General features: G+C 34.6%; 1 protein-coding gene across 2 annotated transcripts; it reads left to right on the plus strand.

The window, feature by feature from the left end:
- The first annotated feature begins 21,477 nt into the window (after positions 1–21,477).
- On the plus strand, positions 21,478–26,982 carry LOC113498878 (serine--pyruvate aminotransferase, mitochondrial-like). Of its 2 annotated transcripts, none has more exons than XM_026879040.1 (8): positions 21,478–21,514; positions 22,286–22,451; positions 24,232–24,424; positions 24,710–24,875; positions 25,115–25,270; positions 25,824–25,916; positions 26,228–26,476; positions 26,829–26,982. In XM_026879040.1, the coding sequence occupies exons 2-8, from the start codon at positions 22,299–22,301 to the stop codon at positions 26,971–26,973; spliced, it is 1,155 nt and encodes a 384-aa protein (XP_026734841.1). In that variant the 5' UTR covers positions 21,478–21,514; positions 22,286–22,298; the 3' UTR covers positions 26,974–26,982. The 2 variants fall into 2 exon arrangements, with proteins under 2 accessions (XP_026734841.1, XP_026734840.1); XM_026879039.1 differs by lacking the exon at positions 21,478–21,514 and adding an exon at positions 21,926–21,999.
- The last annotated feature ends 461 nt before the right edge of the window (positions 26,983–27,443 follow it).

Genomic DNA, 27,443 nt, shown 5'->3' on the forward strand with positions numbered 1-27,443 from the left:
CGTTAACAATCACTTGTACTTTTTAGTGGAAAAGCTTTTACCTTCAAGCCAATATTTACAAATATAACTTTGCCTTTTTGGTAACACCCTGTACATGCTGGGAGTTTTCGTAGCGAACTATGTACACAATTCACTGGTCATGGTGACTCTTCAAAATAGAAGTGAAAAATTATAGATTGATGACAATAACGTTTTTATGGTCGAAGATAAGTAAGCTTAAGCGTGACAGTGAAGGCTTCCAAGTTCCAAGTAAGCTTTATATTTTGTTAGTGTATTAAATACTTACCTTAATTTCTCTAGCGATTATCTTCTAATATATAAAATTCCCGTGTCACGATGTTAGTTACCGTACTCCTCCGAAACGGTTCGACCGATTCTTATGAAATTTTGTATACTTATTGGGTAGGCCTGAGAATAGAACAACATCTATTTTTCATACCCCTAAGTGATAAGGGTTGCTCACACATTTTTTTTTTAATGTGGCTTTAAACATACATCCAATTAGATATTCGGCAAAACAACGTTTGCTGGGTCAGCTAGTATTATTATAATTTCTAAAGCGAACTAAATTAACTACGAAATAAACATTTTTTTGTAGTTTTAGTACACATCATGATATTTTCTATTCAATGATAGAGTCTTCTTTTACTCTCTGAGTCATTCTGAGGATCCGCTGTCTGTCTTTCTGTCACCAGGATGTTCGTCAGGAACGGTGCAAGCTGAACAGCTGAAACTTTCACACATCAAAATAAATTTCATGCTATTTTTTGTCACCCAATAAAAAGCAGGCTTTTTTCGTTAGCCTATTTGCCTCACTGTTACGAATGCTACCCGCACTTAAACCATTTTTCTATAATACGTAAACACATTTATTTCCATAAGGTGGGTATTATCACCACAAAAGCATTATTAACAATATCCAATGTAACACGATATTATTTTATTTTTTAATTCATTGAAACCAAAATTACTTTTTAATTACCTTTTTAATCCACCTCTTTAAAAGTATAAATCACTAACTGTTGCCCGCGACTTCGTCCCCGTGGGTAGAAGATACAAGTAATGATTTATACCTGCCCAGTTTTTTTCCATTGTATCTACGCTCCTATTAGTCGCAGCGTGATGTTTTATAGCACAAAAATAATTTTTCAATTTGGACCAGTAGTTCCTGAGATTAGCGCGTTCAAACAAACAAACAAACAAACTCTTCAGCTTTATATATTAGTATAGATTTGTGATCGGTAGAAAAATAAACATTATTATTTACAAATCCTGATTAGACTATACTATATTATAATGATTGCTACACGAAAATCGTTAATATATATGATTCGAAATCAAATATTATCAAGAATGCTACATAACAGATACAGTCTTTCCAAGAATATTGTATTTTTAACCGACAAACGGATACAATATCTTTCACTCTCGCTGTAAAAACAATTGGGGGTGTGTGTTTATTCTGCAAACATTGATCCAAGGAACTTTCCCTTTATTTATCATAGATAATAAATAAAACAAACGAAATGCGGGGATCCGAAGAAAACTAATAAGATAAGAGACGGTTTTCGACCCTCGTTAATCGATAAAGTTATTTGTTGGAGACTAATTTCTTGAACTAACAGAAACATGACCGTCATAATGTCACTAATGGTTTTGAAATTTGTTAATTTCTTACCTAGGTTTCCGTACAGTGTATTGGTCTCTTAATACATATGAGATACAATAATAAAAAATGTTTAGGTTTTATAAAATTGACAGTAAATCTCCAATTTTGCAAAATGCGATTGTCAGACTTTTTTATAAAAATAAAATATTACGCTTGTTAAATTTGGTCGTCCCGTTAATACAGAAAAGGACTTAAATACTTCTTAATAAAAATACCTTAATTAAAACAAAACCGCTATAACTATAGTCCAAAACCTATTTGTACCGTGTTTTTCACCTGCGTGTAAATAAACCCAATCCATCAGAATCACAAACCAGACCTGTAAATCTAGTTCATATACCCAAAGAAATTTCACAACCGAAACATTTTCCTAATTCATATACAAATTTCTTTTACTTTGCCTACTAATTCAATTTAGAATAAATAATCGTACACAAACAACATTAAAGTTAATGTATGTCGTTGTTTGCTTAGACAAAGTACCGAACACTTATTTTTTTATTATGTCTCGTTTACGTGTGTATTGGCTATTCACTGTGCATTAACGATGTGGGTTGTCTACTTCGATTTCAGGGGTCTACCATAGTGGCTTAAAGAGAGAATGTTGAAAGTGTGGAAGCGGAATAGCGAGATGCACGGTTACTTGTAATTTTTTTAACCGACTTCAAAAAGGAGGAGATTCTCAATTCGACCCGTATGTTTTTTTTTATGTATGTATGTTACTCGATTTCTCCGCCAATTATGAATGGATTTTAATGATTTTTTTTTTGTTTGATTGAATTTCTTTTTGTGTCATTAATATATTGTTTTTGTTTTGGCTGGCACCGACTCCAAAAATAACTGATTTTAAAATGTAAATAGTATGCATAAGTATCAATTATTTCGTGTATTTTCCTTTAGTGTTCTTTGGCTTGTATACCGTAACTTTGCACGTCAGTGAAAGAGTTACAAAATATCGTTATAGGTGTCCGATTGTGGTACAAAACTCCTTAAAAGATGACCCGATGTGGAAAGTCATGGCCCTTTATTTCATCAGGGTTTTGTTTCACACAACTAGCAAGTATACACTTCGGTCTCTCTAACAAACATTTGCCTTTTTCTTTTATGTTTTCTGGAGTGCTTATATTTTTCGTTGTTTTTAGGGTTCCGTAGTTTCCTGGCTTCATTCTGTTTGTCTATCCACCTGTCCGTCATAAAGAAGGAAGGCTGAAGGTCTCTCTTCAACCGTGATTGCCAGACATTTCAATTTTTACAGATGGAGTATTTTTGTTGCTGCCGGAACTGCAAATATCAAAAGTAGATACTGCAATAAAACAACGGTTGTTACGTTTATAAATTTATAAAAAAAGGCACTGTTTGAGTAATGGCTGCATATTTTTTTTGATTTCGGACCTCGGGCTCGAAAAAAAATTGCAAGGATACTAGAACATTTTGGTGTGCGACTCGTTGTTTTGTTACAAGTCAATGATCAAGTGAATCATAACTACAAAAAGTGGTAGGCCCCCCGTCGTCTGGATAATAATGTGACGTCATAACATTATAACAGTGGCGACCTCTTTAGCTCTCAATAGCTCACTCGACCGTGATTAACTTTGGCCGAAGCCAATTCATCGAAACGAACAAGTTTATTACTTTCAACTTCCCCCGTCTATGAGGAGGTCGTTTGAAATTCACTCGTACAATCGCCCCAATTATAGGAATCGTAGATTTCGAAAATTTCAGGAATTTTCATCATATTTTACAGCGACTTCGAATGCTCCTTAAAATTTTATACATAATTACTAAGGAAATAAATTTGTTAATATCAGGAATAGAAGTTTATATCTCTACTCAACGGGATCCCACAGCTGGGCAAAGGCGTATCCTGCGCTACCCCCCACCAGCCCTCGTCCATATCATTCTAGAAATTACACTTTAATACGAACAAAAATGAAAATAACTTGACTTATACCGTTCTGCTTTCTGTTAGCCCGGTACAATACTTTTTACGTCTCATAAAGTTCTGCAAACTTATTATAGAAACGTAATAGCTTTGTTTACTTTTCTCTACTTATAGTTACCGCAAATAGTATGCAGCGAAGAAAATTACTGTTATAAAGATGATGTCTGTGTTAGAGGCGGTCGTTGTCTTCCCTTCCCGGTAACTAGCGTACCACTGCTTGGCAGCGTCGCCGAAGAAGCGAGACAGTGCTACGTCTTGTAGAGCGCCATCCTTCTTCCACGACTTTAACAGCATGACTTCAGGGGGTGATGGTACGCCCCCAGAAAGCTTTCCACAATGTAGTTACAAGTTGAGACACGTTCCCCCTATTATTTATAAACGTGGTTTAAGATTGGCGAACATTCGCTGAAAGAATTACAGTTGAGTTTTTAGTTTTCTGCCCTAAGGGTTCTCTTGCTTTTCTTGAAATGAAAAAGGAGAGCGTTTGCTTGTTATTTAATTATGTATGCACCTGAACCTGGTATTTAATTAGCAAAAAAAATGCTTTTTAAATGATATATCAAGTATCTACTATAGTGTATTTTTGGCTTATTTTTAATATACACACATGAAGACAAATTACAAAACTACATACTACGACGATACTAAGAACAATATGACTATGAATTTTCGTTAAAATGATTTCCGTAAAATAATACTAAAATGCTACTGTTCATTGAAAAATATTTAATTTACAAACTATGAGCTTTGACTGAGGACGAACAAGGGGTGTAATTAATTTCATAATTATAAAATGCGAGACTGTTTTACAAGAGTGCAACGAGCAAAGAGAATTTATGTAGGAAAAAATGAATGTACAGTTGTTAAACTTATTTTTTGTCCATTTAAAAGGATACTCTTCCCATACTCGAATATGAGGATACAGGGGCTAGGCTAAGGACCCCGCACAACAGCAGCCAAGCAAGAGCCAGCAGATGATCAGCTCCACCGTTGTCACCTAAGTCATGATGATATGAACACAAACCGCGTGACCTGGGTGAGGTCTTTGCCTCACTCGTGGGACTCCGCTTTCTAAGTACAATTAATTACGGATAACCGAGTGGCTAAGGTCATCGAGCCAATCTTAATGCACGCTAGTAGTGCCGCAAGTTTGATCCTCGCGTAGGACATGCGTTTGTGTAGGTAATCCAATAGCAGTCCTGAGTCAAAGTAAATTTATGCATGTGCCTTAAATATTTATGAAACCCCCCGTAACACTAAGATTGAAGTCGTTAAAAAAGGTACATCAAAGTCACCTGAACAATATTTTTCTGTACCTACTAATAAATATTTTTCTACTATTCTTAGTAAGAAACAATTACAAGTTCTCCTTATACACGTGCATGAAACAGAGACACACAAGCTCTACTATAATAATGTTCAAAAAACTTATTATGCACTCATTAAAGTTCTTGCTACAAACGTCTTTCAGAATTCTGTTTGCTTTATTATAATGAACATTTCTAGAAATTTATAAACAAGAGACTGTACCCTTTTATAAATTAATTGGCAGTTAATTTTCTTAATTTAAAATCTTTTTATTTTTTCCTGTCTAACCTGTTAACGGAAATTTTCTTGTTTAACCTCCGTCGGAAAAAGGGTGTGTTATAAGTGTGCCTGCCTATACGTCTGTGACACCCTGGCATAGCGTCCGTCTGGTACTAGGCTCTTTCTCTAAACCGTAAGAGAAGTAGTGCATACTACCATTATACCTATTAAAAATCGAGGTTAAGCACGGTTATAACATTGATGGTTTCCAATTTTAAGGAAAAAATCTCTGATTTTTATCTGATTCCGGTTTCATTTATTACAAAAAAAACTACTATAATTCTGTGATATCAGTTTTCTTAAAAGAGTTTCTAAATGCCATTAATTATTCTCTATATTCACAGTTCAAATAAAAATTTTATAAAAAAAAGCCAAACGAACGTTTTTACCTAAATAATAGCATTTAAAACAACAGCAGGAGAGGACTTACAATCACCTAGATAAATCCAATCAGTGTTCCGTTTTACCAGCGCTAAATAACAGTGCAAAGTGAACGTAGTACCACCGGAATAGAATATCTAATGAATTTGTAGAGCCGAATGGAGCTCTGTTACACCTTGCTCGTTAAATTGACGATTGTTGTAAAACCCGTCATTCCATGGAACGTCGTTTTATGACGCTCCTAACGCCGCTGCAATTTGTCATAAGATTCAACTAAATGCTTCCGTTACGTTTACATAAATGACTCATATAAGAGATATTGTTGCATTTGTATACATGAAGATCTGGTCTTTATAATGTTTTTGTTTGTTTTGTTGTGTACCACTATTTGACTTAATAAAACCAGGGCAACGACTATATGTAATTCTTTGAGTAACTAAATCCGTACCTATGTCGTATGTTCAACACCCCTGAAAAAATGAAAAAAAAACAATTTCAAACGTTTACCGTTCTGTAAGATTTTATTTCGTGCTGAAGCGAAAACACTCAAAAAAGGGAAATAACTTTAGACTCAATAAGGAGCCAATTTGAACGGCAAACGCACGTGTATTACATCTATACATGCTTCAGAAGTCTTCAGCTCTTCAACGGAACGAATTAAGGGTGCGAAGAAAACAGACAAACGAGACGCTAACGAAATTACAAAAGGGTAATTCTAAATAAAGCCTTAATCATGTATATGCGTAATCACCCAGCTATTAAGGGTAAGTCTTCTATTTGAAGGCAAAAGAACATAATTAAACAATCAAGTCTTTAAGCTCGAGTACATATTGTACAGTCGCGTACAAAATACAATTAATCGTTTTATACCAGTACCGGATCTGCGATTGATGCAATTCGAAACCGCTTTACGTGTTTAAATTTCAAATGTAATTCGAATCTTAATATTCAATTTGGTTTTCATTTTGCTTTTGTTTGCTACGGAGTGCTCGTGTGTGCAAAAAGTCTTTATTTCTTTATGCATTTCGAGGGTTCCGTGTGCTTGTAGACCACAGAATGCGATGGAGGAATTGAAAATAGAGCCCTTGTTATTTCGAGTACATGTGGAGTGGAATACAAAAGGGGAACATTGTCTTTGGCTTCTCGTTATGCGCGGCTTCAGACGTTCTGATAACAAACCGCGGTTACCCTCCTATAAAAGTATTATATTATTTGTTACCCAGTTAACTTTAATGCTAAAGGAATTGTTGTCTGTATCGTGTTTACTCAATTTGTTTTGGTCTGTTGGGGATATTTTGAGTTGCTATGCACTCTCCGCTTATAGTACGAGTAGGTAATGGGATTTATACATACAGAATGTTTCGCTTTGTTGTCTCAAAATTGAGTTTATGCAATACAGTGACAGGCCGGTAAACAGTTTAGCGTTCAATTATCTCTACAAAATGTTGGCTTAGGAACGTTTTAAAAATTTTTGCTGTAGTCTTCTAATTTCGTTTGACTTTCGATAAATTTAAGATTCGGTCAGATCAATAAACAAAAGCAAACTTACAAGTATCAACTGCTAGTGCCTTAATTAGCAAGTTTCTAGTAGTACGTTGTCTGCATCTATCTCCTAACAGGAGCCAATATGACGTCACAAATGAGTACATAGATACTTGATTTATTGTTCACATTGACAGCAGTCGCAGCTGTCGGCATTGAAGTCGTTCCTGTGAATAATAGTCCGGACACACTGTGCAGTGAGCTTCTACGTACGGTTAGAATTAGAAGTCAACTAACTGTGCGCGATAAAATTCAAAAAGTTGCCATCGTGTTGTAACAACCTGAGCTTGAAACCTTTTTTCCGGGATAAAACGCTTATGATATCAACCTATGTCGAATCGACGGCATGGGGATGTGTCTACTTCCACCAACTACTAAAACCCCTTCTACTACTTTAACCAGAAAAACAGTATAACCAGGACGACTGGCTGTCCATAGTCCTTTGGATTAAACAGAGAAGGAAAGGAAAGAAACTCAAGAAAGTCTCTAAGGGGTGGGTGTAAAAAGCCCATCCATCACTCCTCATAAGAACGGTTGGGCAGGACCACCGATGTTTCCGTCTCCTTCTGGGCCTATTAAGATAGGTTAGGTTTAACACATAGTAGCATTAACATACTAAACACCAATTCCTGCACACCAGTGGCAAATACTGGCATTTTGTATATTGTCCGAATTCTATTGCTGACTGTACTAAAAGCTGGTTGTAATTCATTGGATATGGAGTGCAAGTGATTGGTTTACTAATTATAGTATTTGCTTATTGAAAAAGAAAGCAATTTTTATTGCGAAATTGTTCAGGGGTTGTACACCAATACTTCACTTGTTTTTTAAATTGAGTATCTAGTGCAAATAAAGTGTTTTCTTTTTGCAGCTCATTTTTACATAATTACTAGCTGACCCGGCAAACGTTGTTTTGCCGATTTTTTTTTCTAGTTGTAGGTATTTTTAATGCCACATCATAAAAAAAATAAAAACAAACGATTTCGTCCAAAAAATAAAATATATTTTTTTTGTGAGGGCAACCCTTATCACTTAGGGGTATGAAAAATAGATGTTGTTCTATTCTCAGTCCTACAGAATACGCATATAAAATTTGGTAAAAATCGGATAAGCCGTTTCGGAGGAGTACGGTAACTAACATCGTGACACGGGAATTTTATATATTAGATATTACCTTATAATTTTAATACCTTACAAAGCGTTAAGATTGTGGATGATAAAAGGTTTTAGTTTACGTTACGTTTACGTATATTCACCATTGCTGTAATGGATATGCAATTCAATAGTGCAATTTTGTATGACTTATCAAGCGAGAAGAATTTATCGTAACGTAATTGGACCTATTCTATTTAAAGTCTGACACTATCCGAAACTTTTATTTCGGCTTCGGTTTCTTGAGGTCACTATGCCAAAGCCACTGATCGTGATGTGTCGCGGATTTGATACTCGCTTAGGGCAAGCAGTTGTATGGTCGATATAATTAATACATGCTTGTTCTAAGTTTGGTTATGGTTGTACGTGTGACTTGAATATTTGTGAAAACGCGGGATGTAAACAATTAAGACACAAATTCATAGAGCGGAGGACGTTTTTGAATAAAAGTTTTGAAAAAAAAAATTCGAATATGCAATGATTTCGGATACCTTTACGAAGCTCCACAACATCCTTTATTCACATTAATGCATGACTCACAAATAAACCCGTATTCAAATTATCACAAAATATAATACATTTAAACTGACATAAACCAAGCGCCTTACAAAGGGTACGCTAGTGGCGTCCATAGTAACTAATTACACAAAGAGACGGCTAATTAAAACCAGGATATTAACCGTGGTGTAATCAACGCTGTGTAATATTAGATACAGTATATTCTGGGGGTCTACTACCAACTCTTAAAAGTTAGACTGTTGTGTTGAAGCAAGACGGCGCTCTACAAATCTAATGAGCGGTATGCTGCTTCTCGGTTCTTCTAAGACTCTACAAAATTTTAGTAGTAGACCCCCAAGCTCACAAAACATGTGCCCGCTTCATTGTTCAGAGTAATTGAAGCCATTCAATTTCATACATTCTTGCGAGTGAGTTCGCCAAAAATGTACGGTCGTGTCAGTTGAGTGTTAATAATTTGTTAGTTCAAGTATAGAATGCGTAGAGGGTATTTTGATACGTATTTAAGATGTAAAGTTATACGTGAAGTTTAGACAACTATTTTTAATTAGAATACTAGATTACAAAATTTCTTGATAGAAAATTTTTGATGAAAGACAAAAACGTTTATTTCAAAATTGTTTATTCGTCCACCTAATATTTTATTTTTTATCTATCTTGATACTTTTTAATTAAAAGAGCTTTTGATACTATATTATGTCATCATTAAAATAGTATTTTAAGGTAAAATACCCACGTTTCTGTTGTAATTCTGCTGAAAAAGCTGTTGTCCCAGGATATATAAAAAAAAATCTGAACATTTCTATCTTTTTTTTTAACCGTCACGTAAGGTTTTCAAGCCAAGTAATAAAACATTTCTTTTATTACCAAAAATACTCAACTTATGTATATTGTTTAACTAAGTACAAAGTGCATCGACCTAAAATAATATTTAACACAAGTTCCAGCTGTTGCTACCAAATGATAAATTGTTTACAAGACTTTAAAGCCAGTCGATGTACAGGAAAACAAAACACGCGACATCGCGTTCTTGTACGTCACACGTTCAGTTTTCAGGTATTGTATAATGAAACACCATAATAACATATACTGGAAATTTATTGAGTTATTACTGAATTATATAGTGCATGTTATGTGTTGGCATCATAATTGGCAGGCGGTAATGAAACCGGTAAAAAGCGAGTTTACCTCCTGACTTGAGGGTTGAGTACAAATAGGATAGAAAAAAACAAACTTTACCATGCATAACACTTTTTTTATTTACTCTCTCATACTCTCACTGTTGCTGTGAAGTGACAGAGAGAGACAAAAATGATTAAATAACGCCGCTCAGCAGTTTATACTTAATAGTCAATTACTTTATGAACATCGTTATAAGTGTGTTTAATTTTTTGCATTTTAGATTACTGCCAACAGTCTGTCACCATAAACTGTAATTTTTAGAGAGTATAGTATAGATATAGACAATCATATTCACCTATAATTTGTTGTCGAGATTACAACAAAGAAGAAGTAAAAAAGACCAAGTTTAATCAGCAGTTGGTACAGTCATTAAAATTATAGATAACTATTTTTCTGCAGATTTTCTTTTGCCTTATACGGAAACTTACTTTTGCAAGTCCGACTCGCACTTAAGTGTTTTTTTTTAATATAAATTTACTGACTGATTTGTCTTGCAAATGGCTATTTTTATATCTAAACACAGCATTTATACAAAAAGTTACACTAAAAAAATTACCTAAAAAAAACTCAAATATAAAAAGAAAAAACCTCTTTGTAATACATCCTCACCTTATTTAAGCCCACTTTGTACGGAGCAAATATTACTCATGTGGGGAGAAATAAATCATACGTACAATTTATCCTCCCGGGATCTTCGCTGACTTCATGTACGGGAAATTGCATCCGTGTCCCTTGTAGCGATAATTTATTAATTTGTCTGTACACACCGGTCGTGCGCCGGCAACGATGAAATATTTACTACTACGTAGACTTGCTAGAACTTACACTTGTATTATTAAAAAAACGAGGCGCCTCGACCCTGCTTGAGGCACGGGCTCTGCTCATATTCATACTTTTTAGTAGATTACTAAAAAAACATGAAGCGTGACTATAAAAATTTCACTTTAAAAATCTTTATGTTTGTATCGGCTACTTTCAAAACTTCGCAAAGTGACGTTTCGGACTTTTAATTATAGTCTCTGCATTCCATTTGACAATGCAAAATGACACTGTTGGACGTCACATTGTCGTTCAAATATTATAAAACGTATTTCACATATCTATCGAATATGGATTTCAGACCATTATTCCGTACATTTAGGTAAGATAAAACACAGCTTTAATAAAAGAGTTTGGTTGTTTCCCCAAAATAATAGGAAAGCACATAAAGCAAGCAAAGAAAGAATTTACCTTCATTATTCATTATAGAACTAGCGGATCCTAGACTAATTACTGTTTCTCAATTGTATATATAAACATTTTACATATATATTGTGAGTAAAAGCATCATTTTATTTTGTAGTACTATTATCTTGTCCATAATCAACGTTGTTTACTGCATAATTATCGTTATTATCTATGTTAATCGACCTCTACAATAGAGCCAACATACATTTATTTACCGTTGTATACAATACAAAAAACCTCAAATACAATTGTAAAGGAAAATCAAACCTTGAAAGATATCTAAAGTATAATAATACCACAAATCTAACAAAATACTCCAAAAAAGTTTAAGACCTATATAAAAATAAAGAGTGGCGGTTCACAAATCCCTCAGCCGTAACTCCGTAACCCATGAGGTTACGATGTGATCTTACGATCGACAAACTTGTATGACCTGTTAAACCAACACTGTGTTCATTGCAGAAAAGAGATAGCACTCTATGACATGTAGTGCGCTTTCTTGCTCCCACTAATACAACAGTCTCATTTTAAAACCTGGTACATGGTAGGTATACTCCATTTTGTTTGCAATTCCCAAACGGACTGAGGAAAAATTGTTTTATATTTATATGCCTGGAGATTGAGTGGGTTGAGTGATTGAAAATAGCTGATATTCTGTGAGGTTTAACTTAAAAAGTACGTATTCATGGTTATTTCCTAAGATGTATTGTGATTAAAATCATATAATACTATTATAGGTATTGATTAAATTATAATTATACATAATGATGTTGAAGGAAATTGATGATTAACATAAACGAGACATCAACTCATTGAGTTGAAAACATTTATTAAAATACCCACTGCAAAATACTTACTAGTAAAGATAAATTACTTAAATATACTGAAAAAAATCCTGATAAAACGCAAATCTTTCACAGAACCCTTTACAGATGGCTACATCGCTAAGATTTACAGAGTACCTACCTTAACAGGCCATTAAGTAAACTTTAGCAGCGTTATCAATTTAAAATGCGATTAGATACAGGTGGCCCATGAAAAAGTATGAAAGCTATTACGTCAAACCATTGAAAAGGGTAAAAATATTGGCCTCATAGAAAATTTGTAACAATGCCCGAAGGCGCATGCTTAGGTAAATGAACGATATGACTTTTAAACCCAATTTACTTTTGAAATTTATCGAAGAATACGATAAAGAGAGCATATATTTGGTTTTATAATTTAATAATATAATTACATTCCACAACTTTCACGCAACGCCATCTAGTCTCAGACTAAGCAAATCTTGTATTATGAGTTCTAGAATTTATAAACATACTTTATAATATAAGCTTGTTTAACAGTACGTTTTTTTTAATACATACATACTCCTAATACATATAAATTACACCCAGACAGAACAAAAGATGGTACTCATCACACAAACATTTGTCCTGGTTGGGAATGAAACCCTGGTCACTAACCAGTAGATCAACAGGCCAGTTACTATAATTAAAATAAATACGGCAAATTGAAAAGTAAAAACACAAAAGGTCCATTAAATATGACACCACATCAAGGCTGTCTACGGGTATGTGGTCAACAGCATTTAATTAAAGCGACAGACAATTTCATTACGGCACGTGGTAAAGTTCACTTTGTTAATATTACGGAAAACAATTATTTTGATGTTACGACATGTTCAAACGGTGACGTGTAACATGAAACATGACAAAACATGAACGCATTATATCCGAAACTGTATATAGCGACCACAGAACAATGTGGACCTTTACAATTTCGCGTTCATTCATAGATATTAAATGAAATCGCGACGCAATACGCTAAATTAAAACGGGAACTCCGCACAGCCTGATACGAAACACAAATGCGACTAAATTTCAACATCATTACAATATTATATTTACTCGACTCATGTTTATTGTTCCTAAAAGAATAATTAATGAATTTGACTTAATCATTAAACACTGTTCGAAAGGTTTATTTACCGACATCAAACAGTATTTAATATTCTTTCCGTTTACGAAATAAACACTCCATATTTACATGTTGAAAATATCAATTCGTATCTTATTTGGTCTTTTACAGAGCGTGAACAAAACATGCCAGTCGTGGAGTAAATTAAGCGAAAAAAACAGAGCATCTTTTGAAAATGGAATATAGGATCGCAGGAATCAATTTATAACGTCAATTGGACAGTGCGGTGCGGTCGGGTCGGCACGACCTAAGCTCGAGTGGCGGCAATCCGTCAATGTCCGAAGTAAAGCCCCTTAAATGCGTTCTTAAATACGGGCGTCGCGTCCGCCCCGCAGGCCCACGGTCCACGCCCACGCCCACGCTCCGCTGTCCACAGTGATGCTCACCGCGATCAATAACATCCTCCTCTATAAACCTATGGCTCCACTGTTTTCACGAACGGATTACACCATTAACCCCGTACGTGCGTCTGTCAGTTTCCACTTATTAATTTTTGTAAGGTTTCCGGGTTAACCGATTCAATGCTTTAGGGTTTTCGAAATTTAAGACTGCTTAAAAATTGACAAAGCATTGTGAAAAGTTGCTTGCATATTCAATAGAGTTACTTCAAGTATATTTCCATGTACCTATTTTTCCAAAGATAGTGAATATCAGGTAAGACTGCTGTAATATTTTATTACCTCCTCCGCAGTCACACAACTGAAGCCTCAAACACTACCAAAGAGTCGCATTTCTATCGAATTTTCCTGATATTTACTGTATTGAAGCTTAGTTATCGTTAACCGATATAAAGAGAGAAATGCGGTGTCTGTATTCCGAAGATAGAGAGTATGTGCAAGAAATGAGCAAATAAATCAATTACACACCACCAGGCGGCGCCACGGGAAATAATTGGATTTGTACTCAAGCGCCCTGGGGGCCGATCGCCGGTTTATTGTCTAGCAATCCTCGATTCCTCGGAAAAAACTGACAGGGCTTGAAACACCAGATATCTTCGTGAGAAATTAGATGTCATGTTAAACAGGAAAACAGTTGTTCATATAAACGATAAACGTACCCTCTTTACTTGTAAACAAAATAACAAAGCAAGTGTCAAAACAAAAACAATATACTGTTGCTAAGTTCCAAAATCAAACCAAGGTTTAAATCAAATCTTCGAATTATTTCATCAGTAATCAGGGGAGTTATTTCATTAAAACTGTTACAAGTGAGGCATAAACGTAGCGTAGAATCTTTGTCGTAGACGCGTTCGTCCAAAATTGCTTGAAAACTTGCCTCAAACTTACACCTACATTCGTTAACCAACAAGTGTGGAAGTTTAACTGCGGAGGCTTCACGCGATTATTCCAACACCATTATACACTTACCAATCTCGGTGTAACGAAAATAGGAGTTTAGTTTCGTTTTATCTCTCAATAAGTAGGCAATATAGGAGGGTATAAAGTGCTTACTTTGCAGGCATCCTATTCTTTTTTTAGATAATCTTTTCCCTTTTGGGGATAACGTTACTTAGTACTAAGTTTCGCAGCATACTTAGGCTGTGTATTCTAAAGCTTGTCTCTATCTTGGTCTAAACCATTTACTTGATTAAAAAAAGTTAGACTGAAATCTGAATAAATTTTTAGTTTTACGTCAATCTAACAATAATACTTACTTCAAACTTATTGGAGTGATTGAATTTTTTAGTCTAAAAAAGTTTTTGACTGTAATGTCATGAGGCAAGGGATTCCGTTAACATTAAATGTTAATGTAAAACTTAAATAGTTATAGCAACCTAGATATAAAGGAACTTTAGAATAGTTTTTCATCGCAGTTATTTCTTCTGAAAGTTCCTTATAACCATTTCTAAACTAAAAGTCTAGTGAAGTTAACATTAGTTCTTATGTAACGTGAGATAACACAATACTCTGTTTCCACCAACTGACATTAGATTTAATTACTTTCATTTCATAATTCTTAACGTGTATTTGCAGTTGCAGTTGAAACTTTCTTCTTCGAAACACAAAAACAATTTTGTCGAGATTTGATCTCGTACTGTGATCACCAGGATTGTCATCGTAGCCTTTGCCCAGCTATGTTTCGATCGGTTTCCAATTTAACTGGATGCTGCTAAGTACCAGTGTTTTACAAGGAGCTTCTGCCTATCTGATCTTCACAATCTGTTCTACTGGTTCAGACTTTCTAGCTTTTGACTACCCGTTACGACTGTCAAAGATGTGTAATTACCAGCAGGGACCCTCGATTTAACATGCTTATCCAAACGGCAAAACTGGTTATGACATAGACGGTCACCCATCCACGGAACGACCGTATTAAGTGTGGCTTTACCTGTGATCTATCAATTCGTTGCAGTGCTACAGTTGTATCGTATTCTGCAATCGGATTGTGAGCATTAGGTACTGAAATCGGTTATTTTATTTTGCTTTAAAAGATATTACAAAATACTGACATTCTATTTCATTTTTTAGCTGATTTTTACGTGTGACACACTAAGTGTTTATAAAATTTGCATGATAAATTCATCAAAAATAGGTAATATACTTGAACTCAATCAACGTCTCTCCTTTTTAAAGCTATCGTTAATTAAAATAGCTGTATCATCTTCAGCTTTGCATAATTACGTCATAAATCCTTATCTTTATTAAAAAAAAACTACATTCTACAGAAAGATAAACATAACCACAATTATAATTTACGTGACTGATTGACTTTTGACCTCCCGATAAACAATTTACCCATAATATCATGTGACGAGTGTTAATTATCACGTATTGATAATGGGGTCTATATGGGATATCTATGTGGTGTCTTGAACCCATAGGTTATCGTTATTGCTTATGCATTGCACAAGATTTAAGCAAAAATGATGTAAATGTAATATGTAATACCTAGAAAAACATGGGAAGATATTATGGAAGTTAAAATAGTTATGTAAACGAACAAATTTTTAAATACGTTATATTTACATGTTCCATTTTACTGAATGACAGATGAAAAATATACACAATTTACATAAATAAAAATATGAATATAAGGTTTGCATCTGTAATTTTTTAGGAAGACGGACGGCCCTGATAGCCTGTATTGTTTGAGGTCACCATAATAAACGTACTATGCATGACGTTTCGTTGGATCTTTGTGGGATCTAAACATTAAACGCTTGTCCTGAGACTGGGTGTCTTTGATTTTGAATAATTGTGAAACCAAATCTTTAATAACTTAGTGCGAGAGTCGTATCTTTGAAGAAAGGAAAAAAATATAGATACTTAAAACTTATTATTTTATACATACTTAGTATTTGCTTATACCAAAATTAAAGGCTAAAAATATTTAAAATTATATATCACCGATATCAAAACCCAAAAAGAAAAAGTGTAGGGTAAAATTAAACGGAAATTCTCAAAAATTATCGTCTAAAGAATTTCAAATTAACTTTAGCATGCAAGCTGGGACCCCATGCTTAGACCTGCATTTTAAATGCAAATTTATTTGTGGGAGTGCAATCACAAATTGGGTAAATCTGTATATTATGTAAATGTTGGTAAGATAATTGTGTCAGTTAAGATTTGCTCACGTACTGTGGTATTATTTGCAGGTGGTGGAGGGTAATGGCCTCATGTTACACAATTATAAGGAAATACAACTTGAAATGTTTGAAGATGTTAGGGTTTGTTTTAGATATTAGATAGAATAGAATAGATTGCGAAAAATCAGCATGAAGAAAATTGCCTCTAAGATTTAATGTTAACGATATTAGTATATTTTTAGTGTTTCACACCAAAAGGAAGCTTCTCTATGCCTTTTTGTCTGTCCATCACCAGGCTGAATCTCGTGAACCATGAAAGCTAGTCAGTTGAATTTTTAACAGAAGTATTTCTGCTGCCACTATATTAACACTTAGTAAAAATAAAGATCTAGAAGATAAGCAGCGTTGTTACAGTAATGAAATTTTTGTTGAGTTCGACCCTTTTTAACCGACTTCAAAAAAAGGAGGAGGTTCTCAATTCGACTGTATTTTTTTTTTCAAACGAGTGGATATTTTTATATGTTTTTTTTTACGCATTCAGGAAGAACTAGGACAATTTAGTGATAGACATACAGCAGGAGAGAGAAAGAAGCCTACAGTGAGACGAAAATACGTACAATATCTATACTTCTATACTAATTAAAGCTGAAGAGTTTGGTTGTTTTTTTGAACGCGCTAATCTCAGGAACTACTGGTTCAAATTGAAATTTCTTTTTGTGTTGAATTGACCATTCATCGAGGAAGGCTTTAGGCTGTAAACCATTACGCTGCGACTAATATGAGCGAAGAAAAAATCATAACTTAAATCTCCTAACTACGCGGACGAAGTCGCGGGCAACAGCTAGTAAGTTATATTTTATGTAATTTTTAAAATTTTATCTATTTTTTATACAAATGATGATTTTTAATCTTGAGTACCTACATCTATTGCAACTTACCCATGTATTATAAGGAGATGTAGTAAACATGTTCGTATCGGATTAATTATAAGAGTCAGTTAAAAGGTACTAATACCCACTCAAGAGATTAGTGATAAAGGAAGAGTATAAATACGATTATCATGATAAATAAATTAGCATTCAGTTTTCATCGCTGACACACCGAGTTCCCGATCTAAAAATTTGTAAGTAAGTTAATTTGTGTCTTTCTGGATTCCGTCCCCAAGCGGCTAAAATGAAACCTTATTGTTGAAGCACCAGGAAAAAAATAAAGATATATGGTGGGATAAGCATTTTTCATTTCATTGAATAAATGAAAACAATGATGAAACTTATGTAAGATAGTAAAACCCATGGATGTGGAGGCTAACAACGTAACTTGTCGGTGAGAAAGTACCGAAAAGTGACGTCACACGAAATTTTGACTTACTGTATACTTTCTGTAACATGTTTTCTTGGTTTAAGAAAAATACGAATCAGATGTTTTTTGGAAATTGATTTTACGATTTTGTAGCAAAATACAAATAATATTTATTTTTCTAGTTAATCATATTGCATGGATTTTTATAGAGTTATCTGCTGAACAATTCTGATTGATTAGACGCTATAATATTTCAAGTATTGAACAAGAGTAGGTACGTTAGTGAAGGAAGAGCGAAACCATATAAAATTGCTTGTGCAAGTTTCCGAGTGCCCGATACTGTTGTAAGTACTCTACCAAATATAATAACCGTTAATATTATGTACCCATTAAAATGTATCCTAACTAATGATGTGATGTAGTGATAATTAATTATGTATTAAGTGTTTATGTAAATATACATATATAGTTGCTAATTAGTTTAACAAAAGCGTATTCTGATGTAAAAGCTATATCACTGCTGTAATTCCATGGTGTACAATAAAGAATATTCTAATCTAATCTAATCTAATCTCTATAATCAGAAGTGCGTCAAATAAAACAGGCATTGCATAATCTTAATTACACCTAGGTAGGCTAGGATTCAGGTAGAGACGACTCGATCCTTCAAAGTTTCGACCGAATTGAGGCACGACCCGGATACTTTAAACCCTTTTACTCTTTTTCTTAACATGACAAATACTCATAACCAATTTCCCTATCATTCAAAATTCTAAGTCAACTACAAGACGAACAGAAGCCAGCATAAAAACCCGCTGTGAACTATTAGCCAGTACATTAACGACCCACGACACGGCCCCGAGTTAGTCGACTTACAGAAAATTGCGGCAACAGCAGGCCACGTCGCCGGCTGCCAAACGAACTGTGAAAATAATGGGCACACAGTAATGCGCGTCTTAAATCGACTAATGCACTCAACGCTCCACAGCAACCGCTCAGCCATATTTCACCAACAAACTTTAAACATCGACGGATAACAAGCGAAATAAACAATTGTTGCTTTCGGGAGTTAGACGCTTTGAGAGTTATTTTAAAGTTATTAGGTATTAGCTTTGGCTCTGGCTATGTTTATAACGGTTATCGCACGGAAAAGCTGTTCAAATACATTTGAGAATTAAGCTTTACTCAATTTCATCAAATCCTGATCAGTGGTTTAGCTGTAACAGCATAAAATAGGAATGGATATTGCAAATCATTAATTAGGAGTGCAAGAAAAATGGCAAAGTGCTTAGGTTGGTTATTAAATTAAGCCTTACATGTTTTCCTGATCATTTTAGTCAAAATTTTATGCTTATCAACTCAATTTCAATTTTTTATTGACTAAACTTGCAGTAACTAATGTTTTAACAATAATATCTACTGTCGCTAAGTACTCATCAAAACGGATTTACTCGTAAGCATTCAAGATTTATCCATTTCTTTTATTGATACAAATGTTGTACATTCCTAATGAAACTTTAAGTACATAGTTTATCAGGCAGCGAATGATGTGGCTTCACAAGTGCCGCCTGAAATATACTGAAGTCTCTCAAAAGAGTGACGAGATGAAGTCGACACTCGCTTTCAAATGATAGAAATGTAAAAATGTTCTACTTAAATATAAATTCAGTACTGACGAAACAACTTGCATTGCTTAGGAGTGCAAACTGAACATATTAGATACTTTACGTAGAAACTGAGTAATGCTGGCTGAAATTTAGCCTTCTATCACACCTCCCCAGATCTGGGCAGTGTTTGCCTCACCAACTATTTCCTCACAGAAAACACTCCGGAAATTAAAACCAGGGAAAAGTCTCGCGGGACATTAACTCGTCGAGAGAAAGGGATTTAATTTAAAATTTGTTTCGTGGCTTATATTTGTTTGCGGAAAGATGAATAAGTGCTAGTACTTTCCGGAGCTCGACGTAAAATGCTTTCAGTGATGGTTGTTTAAAATATTCGTTCCTTAAAAGGCTCCGAAATGAAAGGCTGAGCTGAAAGTTAAATTATTTATAGGAATTCTTTTGCAACAGTTATTTGCCGTCTAAAAAAGGAGTTAATTTTTAAATGTAGTTTTATTTCTCTTGAAATTTATTTTTTAGGGTTCCGTACTCGAAATGGAAAACCGGAACCATATTACTGAGTTTCCGCTGTCTAACTGTCTGCCACCAGGCTGTATCTCATGAACCATGATAACAACATAATTGAAATTGTTTCAGAAATATTTCTGTTACAAGTAATAAAAATTATAATTGAAGTTAAGCAACGTTTAGTGAGATCATAAATTTGATAGGTGACCATTTTTTTGTACATTCTTTTCTAGCCGTGTCGCAAATCCAAACCTTATTTTATTTACAATTAAAGACGAACAACAGTTTTTGGCCTTGAAGTCAGCGTATCTTACACGTACGTATCTCAATCCAAGCCTTTCACAAAAAGAAATATATTTTTATAAATCATTATAAAAACTACAACGGAAAACCCGGATAATGAAAAGTAGATGGTAATAACCCGTATAGTTTCCTCTAATCAACGTCAACCGTGAGTGCTGGCACCGGAACTTCTGACAGCACACGCTGAATAAATCCTCATTATAAAACAGTCTGCGCTGTTCCTAACTTTCAGGTTTTTGGTTAATTTACATTCAACTAACTTTAATGCGATTAGTTGGGAGCGGATACTGTTAACTAGTTATTTATTATTTGAAAAATATTTAGCATTACTGCAATTATGTTAATTTATTATGTTTAAAAACCGCGTGAGTTTTCCAGAAAGGCTACAATTGTTGGTGATAGGGTCATGCAGTGAATTTAATGAACCAAGTATACCTAAATAAAACAAAAACATTTTTTTTGGGATCTATAGACAAATAGAGACTATATTTAGAGACCTCATTTTAAGTAAGAGATAGGTAGACTTGACTACTCGGTGAACACTTAATTAAAAATGAGAATTTATGATGCCAATAATTATACCTGATTACGGGGATTAGGTTAAAAATAAACACTTAGATAATTTTATCTGAAATATAAAATTCTCGTGTCTTTTGGCACGAGCTTTTATTTAGCCAACTTAATCTTCCAAAAAAGATTGGGCGATTTCAGGAATAGGACTGAGAATCCGCAACTATCTTCTTTCATGAGGGGCATGTCATTCTTTAACAATTTCTTATATATACTATCGAATGCTTTTTTTCTCTTCCAGAATATCTCAATTATATGAGAAAATAAAGTTTTCCGATTCAACTAGACCTTATACAAAATTAAGATTGTAAAAGTAAATTTGTTTTGGTTGTATTAAAGTTTGAGTGCATATTTATCGAGACTCATTAGTACCTTATCGCAATTTGTAATCAAAACAAGTATAATTAAGAAAGATAAGATACAGATAAAAATTGCTCTGTCCATACAAACCATAACAATGATTAGATATACTTATTGTGAACTACAAACACGTTCTATCACTGAAACTGCAGGTATTTTTTAATTTAATAGTTGTTGTAATGGCCGACCGGTTTAATTTTGATCCGCCACAACTTTTAAACGGTACGACTGATTTCAACACCCGCGCAAAATACACCTTTAAGACAACATGAATTTGAAATCGGTCAATCCGTTCGGTAGCTACGAAACCACAGACGGACAGCCTGACTCGCAGAACTTAGAACCGCTCATATTGCGTAGGGGTTTTAAAACCATACAACCCAGGTTTTGATCAGTTTCAATAGTTTTCTTTTAATGAACAAATGAAACATTTTTGTTTCAAACATAATAACCTTGAACAAAATAAATCCAAACCACGTACCGGCCAAATAGAACTGTATCTCATGTGACTATCGAATATATATCAATGAGTAGATATATCCAACTAATCAAGAACAATGAAGCTCTTTCAATATTTATTGTTTATTGGTAGTCAGTGACAGGCTGTACTTCAGAACAGACGTTTAATAAGAATAAGGTATGTTTTTACGTAAATAATCTATCCCTGAATCTTAAATGTAAAAATGAAACTACGGTGGTAGGACGAAAACGAAATAAGCAAACTGTTTTTGTACCGAAGAGTAATTCGAAAAATGTGACCTATCTTACGCCTTCTACATTCAAAATATTGAAAAAGGAACACACCTTTTGCTTTAAAAATAGAACGCATGATTAATGTCAGATTAAATACCGTTATTTATTCTATGCCCTTTATTGATTTCATAAAAAAAAACCGAATCATTTATTGACATTTAATTTCACAGTTAAGAAAACAAGATGTCTGCGAAAACAGTGCCACCGCCGCTGATACAGGACCGTAAGTTTGTGGTACCCCTGCTGTGTGGTCCAGGACCTTGCGCCTACTGGCCTTCTGTCACAGAAGCCCTTGCCAAACCCGTGATCACCCCCAACTGCGATGAATTCTACAATGTAAGTAATCAACACTCTATCTTTTTATTTTTGAAGATGCCTACAAGTTTTGCTACGGAATATCATACTAAGAGTCATATTTAACACTATAGGGTTCTGGCCATACACAACATATGTATTTGCCAACATATTTTATGGTATTACTTTAGTAGGAGAACATCATTACAGCATTTGCTAATGTAGAGCCAAAGCTACTTGACTAGTTGAGGCCATTTTCCTCGAAACAGATTATTCGTAAGCCATGGACAGATACTAGGAATGCCAATACATTCATTACGTCACCAACAATATTTAGTTTTTACTTAGAATCGATATTTTGATATTCACTTCATTTCGAGTATAGTGCAGTTTATCATCATCCTAGCTACTACTGGTCACCCATCCATAGTCAGACCGTATCAAGCTTGGCTTAACCTGTGATCGATCCACTTGTGCAGTTGAAGCTTATATGAAACTTAATTAACTATCCATTGTGAAACTTTTACTTTATTAAGTCTTAAGTGCGAATCGAGATAAACAAAATAGTCCAAGGAGGTCTTATTATCGCGGTATGTAAAGCTTGAACTTTAGTCAGTCGAGTAACTTCGACTGTCAAAGTTAGGTTTGCAAGTCTTTGTGCAAGTCCGACTCACAATAGACCACTTACAAAATTAATGTTTGATTCAACCGGCTTCGAGAATTTGAATGAATAAAATCTTTTAAAGTTTGTCACTGTTTTTATAAATACATCTGTACTCTGTTTTATGTATATTTTTTAAACAACTATAAAAATATTGAAATAAAACTACTTTTACGGATTTTATCGCAGTTTAATTTTAGATTTTCGTTCGCAACGTTTCTTAGTGTACAAAATATGAAGGTCGAACGAGCAATATCTTCTGTCATGACGAACGCCTTCTCAGTTTGCCCGTGACTATGCATCCTGCAAAGGTGTCGAAACGTCGGGAACTAAAATCTAAAATTAAACCGGGATAAAATCCGTAAAAGTAGTTGTATTTCAATGTCTAAATAATCATTATCATTTATTAATTTGCGAATATGCAACGTTAGTATTACATTTGGACTGCACGGATATTCGAATCAATCCCAATGCGTATAACATATCGTGGCTTCGATCCCCGCGTTCGTAAAAGCACTTATGAGATCCACAAATCTCTCTTTCGTCTTTGCGCATATGACTTCAATGTTTGAGAATTGTACGGGAATCGTTTAAAAAAAACAAACTGAGACTTAAATCGTAATTACGTATTCTGATTTAAAACGTTTTATCCACTTCACAAACAACTCTAATTAAGCCTAATTAAAGGCTTGTTTCTATAATCAACATTAAACATTGTTATCAGACTATGAGTGCTTGTATTTATTATCAAACATCCATTCAAACTCAAAAGACACTTATATACTTGATGACGTAATTATTGTTGAGTACTTGTCACACTAAAAAATTCAGCTTAAGTGAAGTGTTAAAAAGAAAGTCAGGGTTGTACGAAACCAAAAAGTTCATGTCAAAACGAATGCCATTGTTTGACCAATTTTTCTGATGAGAAATATCTGATCAATTATTTAGTAAGATATGAGAAACGCCTTGCATTGTACATATTACTTAACAAAAAATAAAGATCTAGGTCAAGCAATAGTTTTTACGAACGCATATTAGTTAGGTGACATAAAATTGGTTGCTTTTTTTCGAATTATTTTTTTACCCAACTAGTTTTTTTACCCCATTTATACTGATCCCTCAGTACCTCGCGCCCTAATTTAATTTGATCGATTTTTTCAGGTTTTGGACGACATTCGTGCTGGTTTACAGTACGTCTTCCAAACTAAGAGCAAGTTGGTGTTAGCTATGAGTGGGGCTGGTCATTCAGGGATGGAAGCGGTGATCAGCAACCTGGTAGCCCCAGGAGAAACCCTGCTCGTCGCGTCGAGGGGAATGTGGGACCAACGTGCTATAATAATCGCCAACCGATTAGGTAAATATAATAGTGTTACTTTAGATATATATTTCTCTTTTGTAAAGACTCCGAACTAACGAATTATCTTGTGTCGCGAGAGCTTTCGCAAACTTTCAAATGGGATGTGCTAAAACGCCCGAACTTGGAACAAGCACTCGAAGATCATATTCGGTTTGGCGTGATGACGATATACGTGCAGTCGATTCGACTTTACGAAATTTACCTGATTAACTTTGCCCTTTTGGTCCATATTTTATTTTTCAAAAATACTTACAATATTTAACATTCTTTTCATAATTCCAGGAATAAAAACTGAAATAACCAGTGTTCCTAGCAACACGACATTTTCTATGGAACAACTGGAGTCAGAACTAAAGAGGACGCGTCCAGAGGCAATGTTCATCACATTTGGAGACTCATCGACGGGAACCATACAGAATATTGAGCGCTTGGGAGACATTTGTCACAAGTAAGTTTGGCTTCGAGGACCTAGGTAATGTTTTGAATACTTCTTACATACAACTAGTAGACCGTTGTTGAATTACGTAGTTATATTTAGTAGAATCATAATAAAACCATCAGAAATCATAACTTAAATCTCTAAGGCTTCCTGATATAAACATTAAGAAAATATGAGATACCTACTTATATTTTTTTTTTAATGCTGGGCCTTTTGTTTTGTTGTCATTTCAAACCATTTTTTTATAGATATGGAGCTCTACTCCTAGTGGACACCGTGGTTTCCCTCATTGGGGTGGAGTTTCTTATGGACGAGTGGGGAGTGGACGCGGTATTCTCGGCAACACAGAAAGCGTTTAGTGGACCAGCTGGGATCGCTCCCGTAGCGTTCAGTGCTCTTGCAGAGTAAGACAATCACATTGGAGGATCTAGATGGGAAAGCGGAAGGGGATTAGTGTCATATCAATACCCCCCCCCGCACCTATCCCCTCCAAATAATTGATTAAGGATTCAAGATTCAAGGAAATGAACTTTACGCAAGTGACCCTCAATCTAGCGGTCCAACTTCTTCAACTCTTTCACTGACAGCTAGTACGCTTAAATCTACCAGCATATCTAAGTGTCAATCCTGAACCCGTCACATTCAATATTCAATCTAATACTGGTCACCTAAGTATACATTATACTACCTATATCTATCAATTATATACTGTACAGGTAGTAAATAAACTTTATTAATGAATTTGCGAAATAACGTTTCTAGAATTCTGTCGAACACGAATTGTTGGGCGAATTTGGATATCGGTTCTGAAAACAGGTTGAATGTTCTGATATAATAAATGTTTCGAGTATTCCGTGTATGTGTTTGCTTTATATTTATAGGTTTATAGAATTGAGTCTATATTTCACTTTAGAGTAAATTCGATATAGTAGTATTTTGATACATTTTTGCTTTCAGAGAAAAAATAAATAACAGGAAACATGAGCCATCATTTTACTTCGATATCAAACTGCTGGCAAATCAGTGGAACTGTTACGGTGATACAAGAACGTGAGTTTTGTTTTTAATTTTTCATGAAATCCCTTCATGTTTGCGGTAATTACATCTATTAAGCATTGGTTTTGAAAAACTGGTTACAAATATGTGAACTGCAGGTCTAAGATATACCGATATAACTTTGAATCCTATTTATTTCTTTAGCTCTATAAACTGGTAAAATCAAAGCTAGTATTAAAGGTACAAAAACTTGTCATCTTAATAAAATTTAGAAGTTACTTAAAGGAGTAAACGGGACCTTTGTACACCCCATTCCGATTTTTGTGTTACAATAAACGAAAGCAATATTTACACAAACTTATCAGGTACCACCACACTCTCTGCCCGCCTATGCTGTGGGCTCTCCGTTGCTGTCTCCAGGAGATTGTCAAGGAAACCCTGCCGGTCTCCTGGGCCCGTCATGCTTCCAGCACGGCCTACTTCCACCAGCGCCTTCAGGAGTACTCCATAGAACTCTTCGTTCCAAAGCCTGAGGAACGACTGAATACAGTAACAACTGTCATGTTGCCTGAAGGTTATGATCATTTGGAGTTCCACAATTACATGAGGGAAAAGTAAGTTCTGTAAAAAAATTACTGCAGGTATACAACTACACCAGATGTGATCACCACGCCAAATCCAATAAGCATGACTTGTCGGGGGTTCAATCAATCAAGATTGCTCTTTCTGGGTCTGGGTGGGTCTTTTTCTTGTGTCTTGAATCTTGGTGAAGCCACGATGACACGAAATTTTAAATATTAAGTTCATACAAGTGACGTTTTATAAAAATTACTTTGAACAGTAATTTATGTGTGATTAAATCTATATTGAAATCTATAACTATGTTAAAATCAAATTCATACTACGACAAAAAATATAAACGATATGTTCTCTTCTAAACGCTCTCTCTATTTTTTCATCCAATAGGCACAACATCCTGGTCCTCGAAGGTCGTGGCCCAACGCTGGGCAAAGCTATTCGCGTTGGCATCATGGGCGTTAACGCCACGAAAGAAGTGGCCGACAAAGTAGCAGACGCCTTGGCTGACTCAATACAAGCCCTAAAAAAATAATTGGACCAAGACCTCACAAAACCGTTAATGCCGTTTAACTGTCGGTAACCAAGAAAAAAAATTGTTATTACACTAATTGGACCAGTTATTTAAATAAAAAAGGCAATGCATGCACTTAGTCTGAAAAAAAAATACTAGCCTATTAATGTATCACTGTTGTATAAAATCCTCTTTCCCTATAAGATATATGTATTGATAGCATAAAGAAACAACTTGTCAGTACTTATTTCATTTAAATTTAGATAATTAGTAGATAAACCCTTTAACCATACTTGTATATAACTAGTGTCACATTATTTTTCAAATGTAAGTCGAAGTTATTTTGAATATTATATTACTTCTCCTTTAGATGTAAGACTTTGTGTACCATATATTTTGTTAAATTAAATCCAGTTTTAAACTTATAATTCCAGGCTTTATTTACAAAACCTAATTCTGAACTTAAATAAACAGACTTTCTGTGAAATACA

This window comes from Trichoplusia ni, chromosome 11 (assembly GCF_003590095.1).
Source record: "Trichoplusia ni isolate ovarian cell line Hi5 chromosome 11, tn1, whole genome shotgun sequence".
Taxonomy (NCBI): Eukaryota; Metazoa; Arthropoda; class Insecta; order Lepidoptera; family Noctuidae; genus Trichoplusia; species Trichoplusia ni.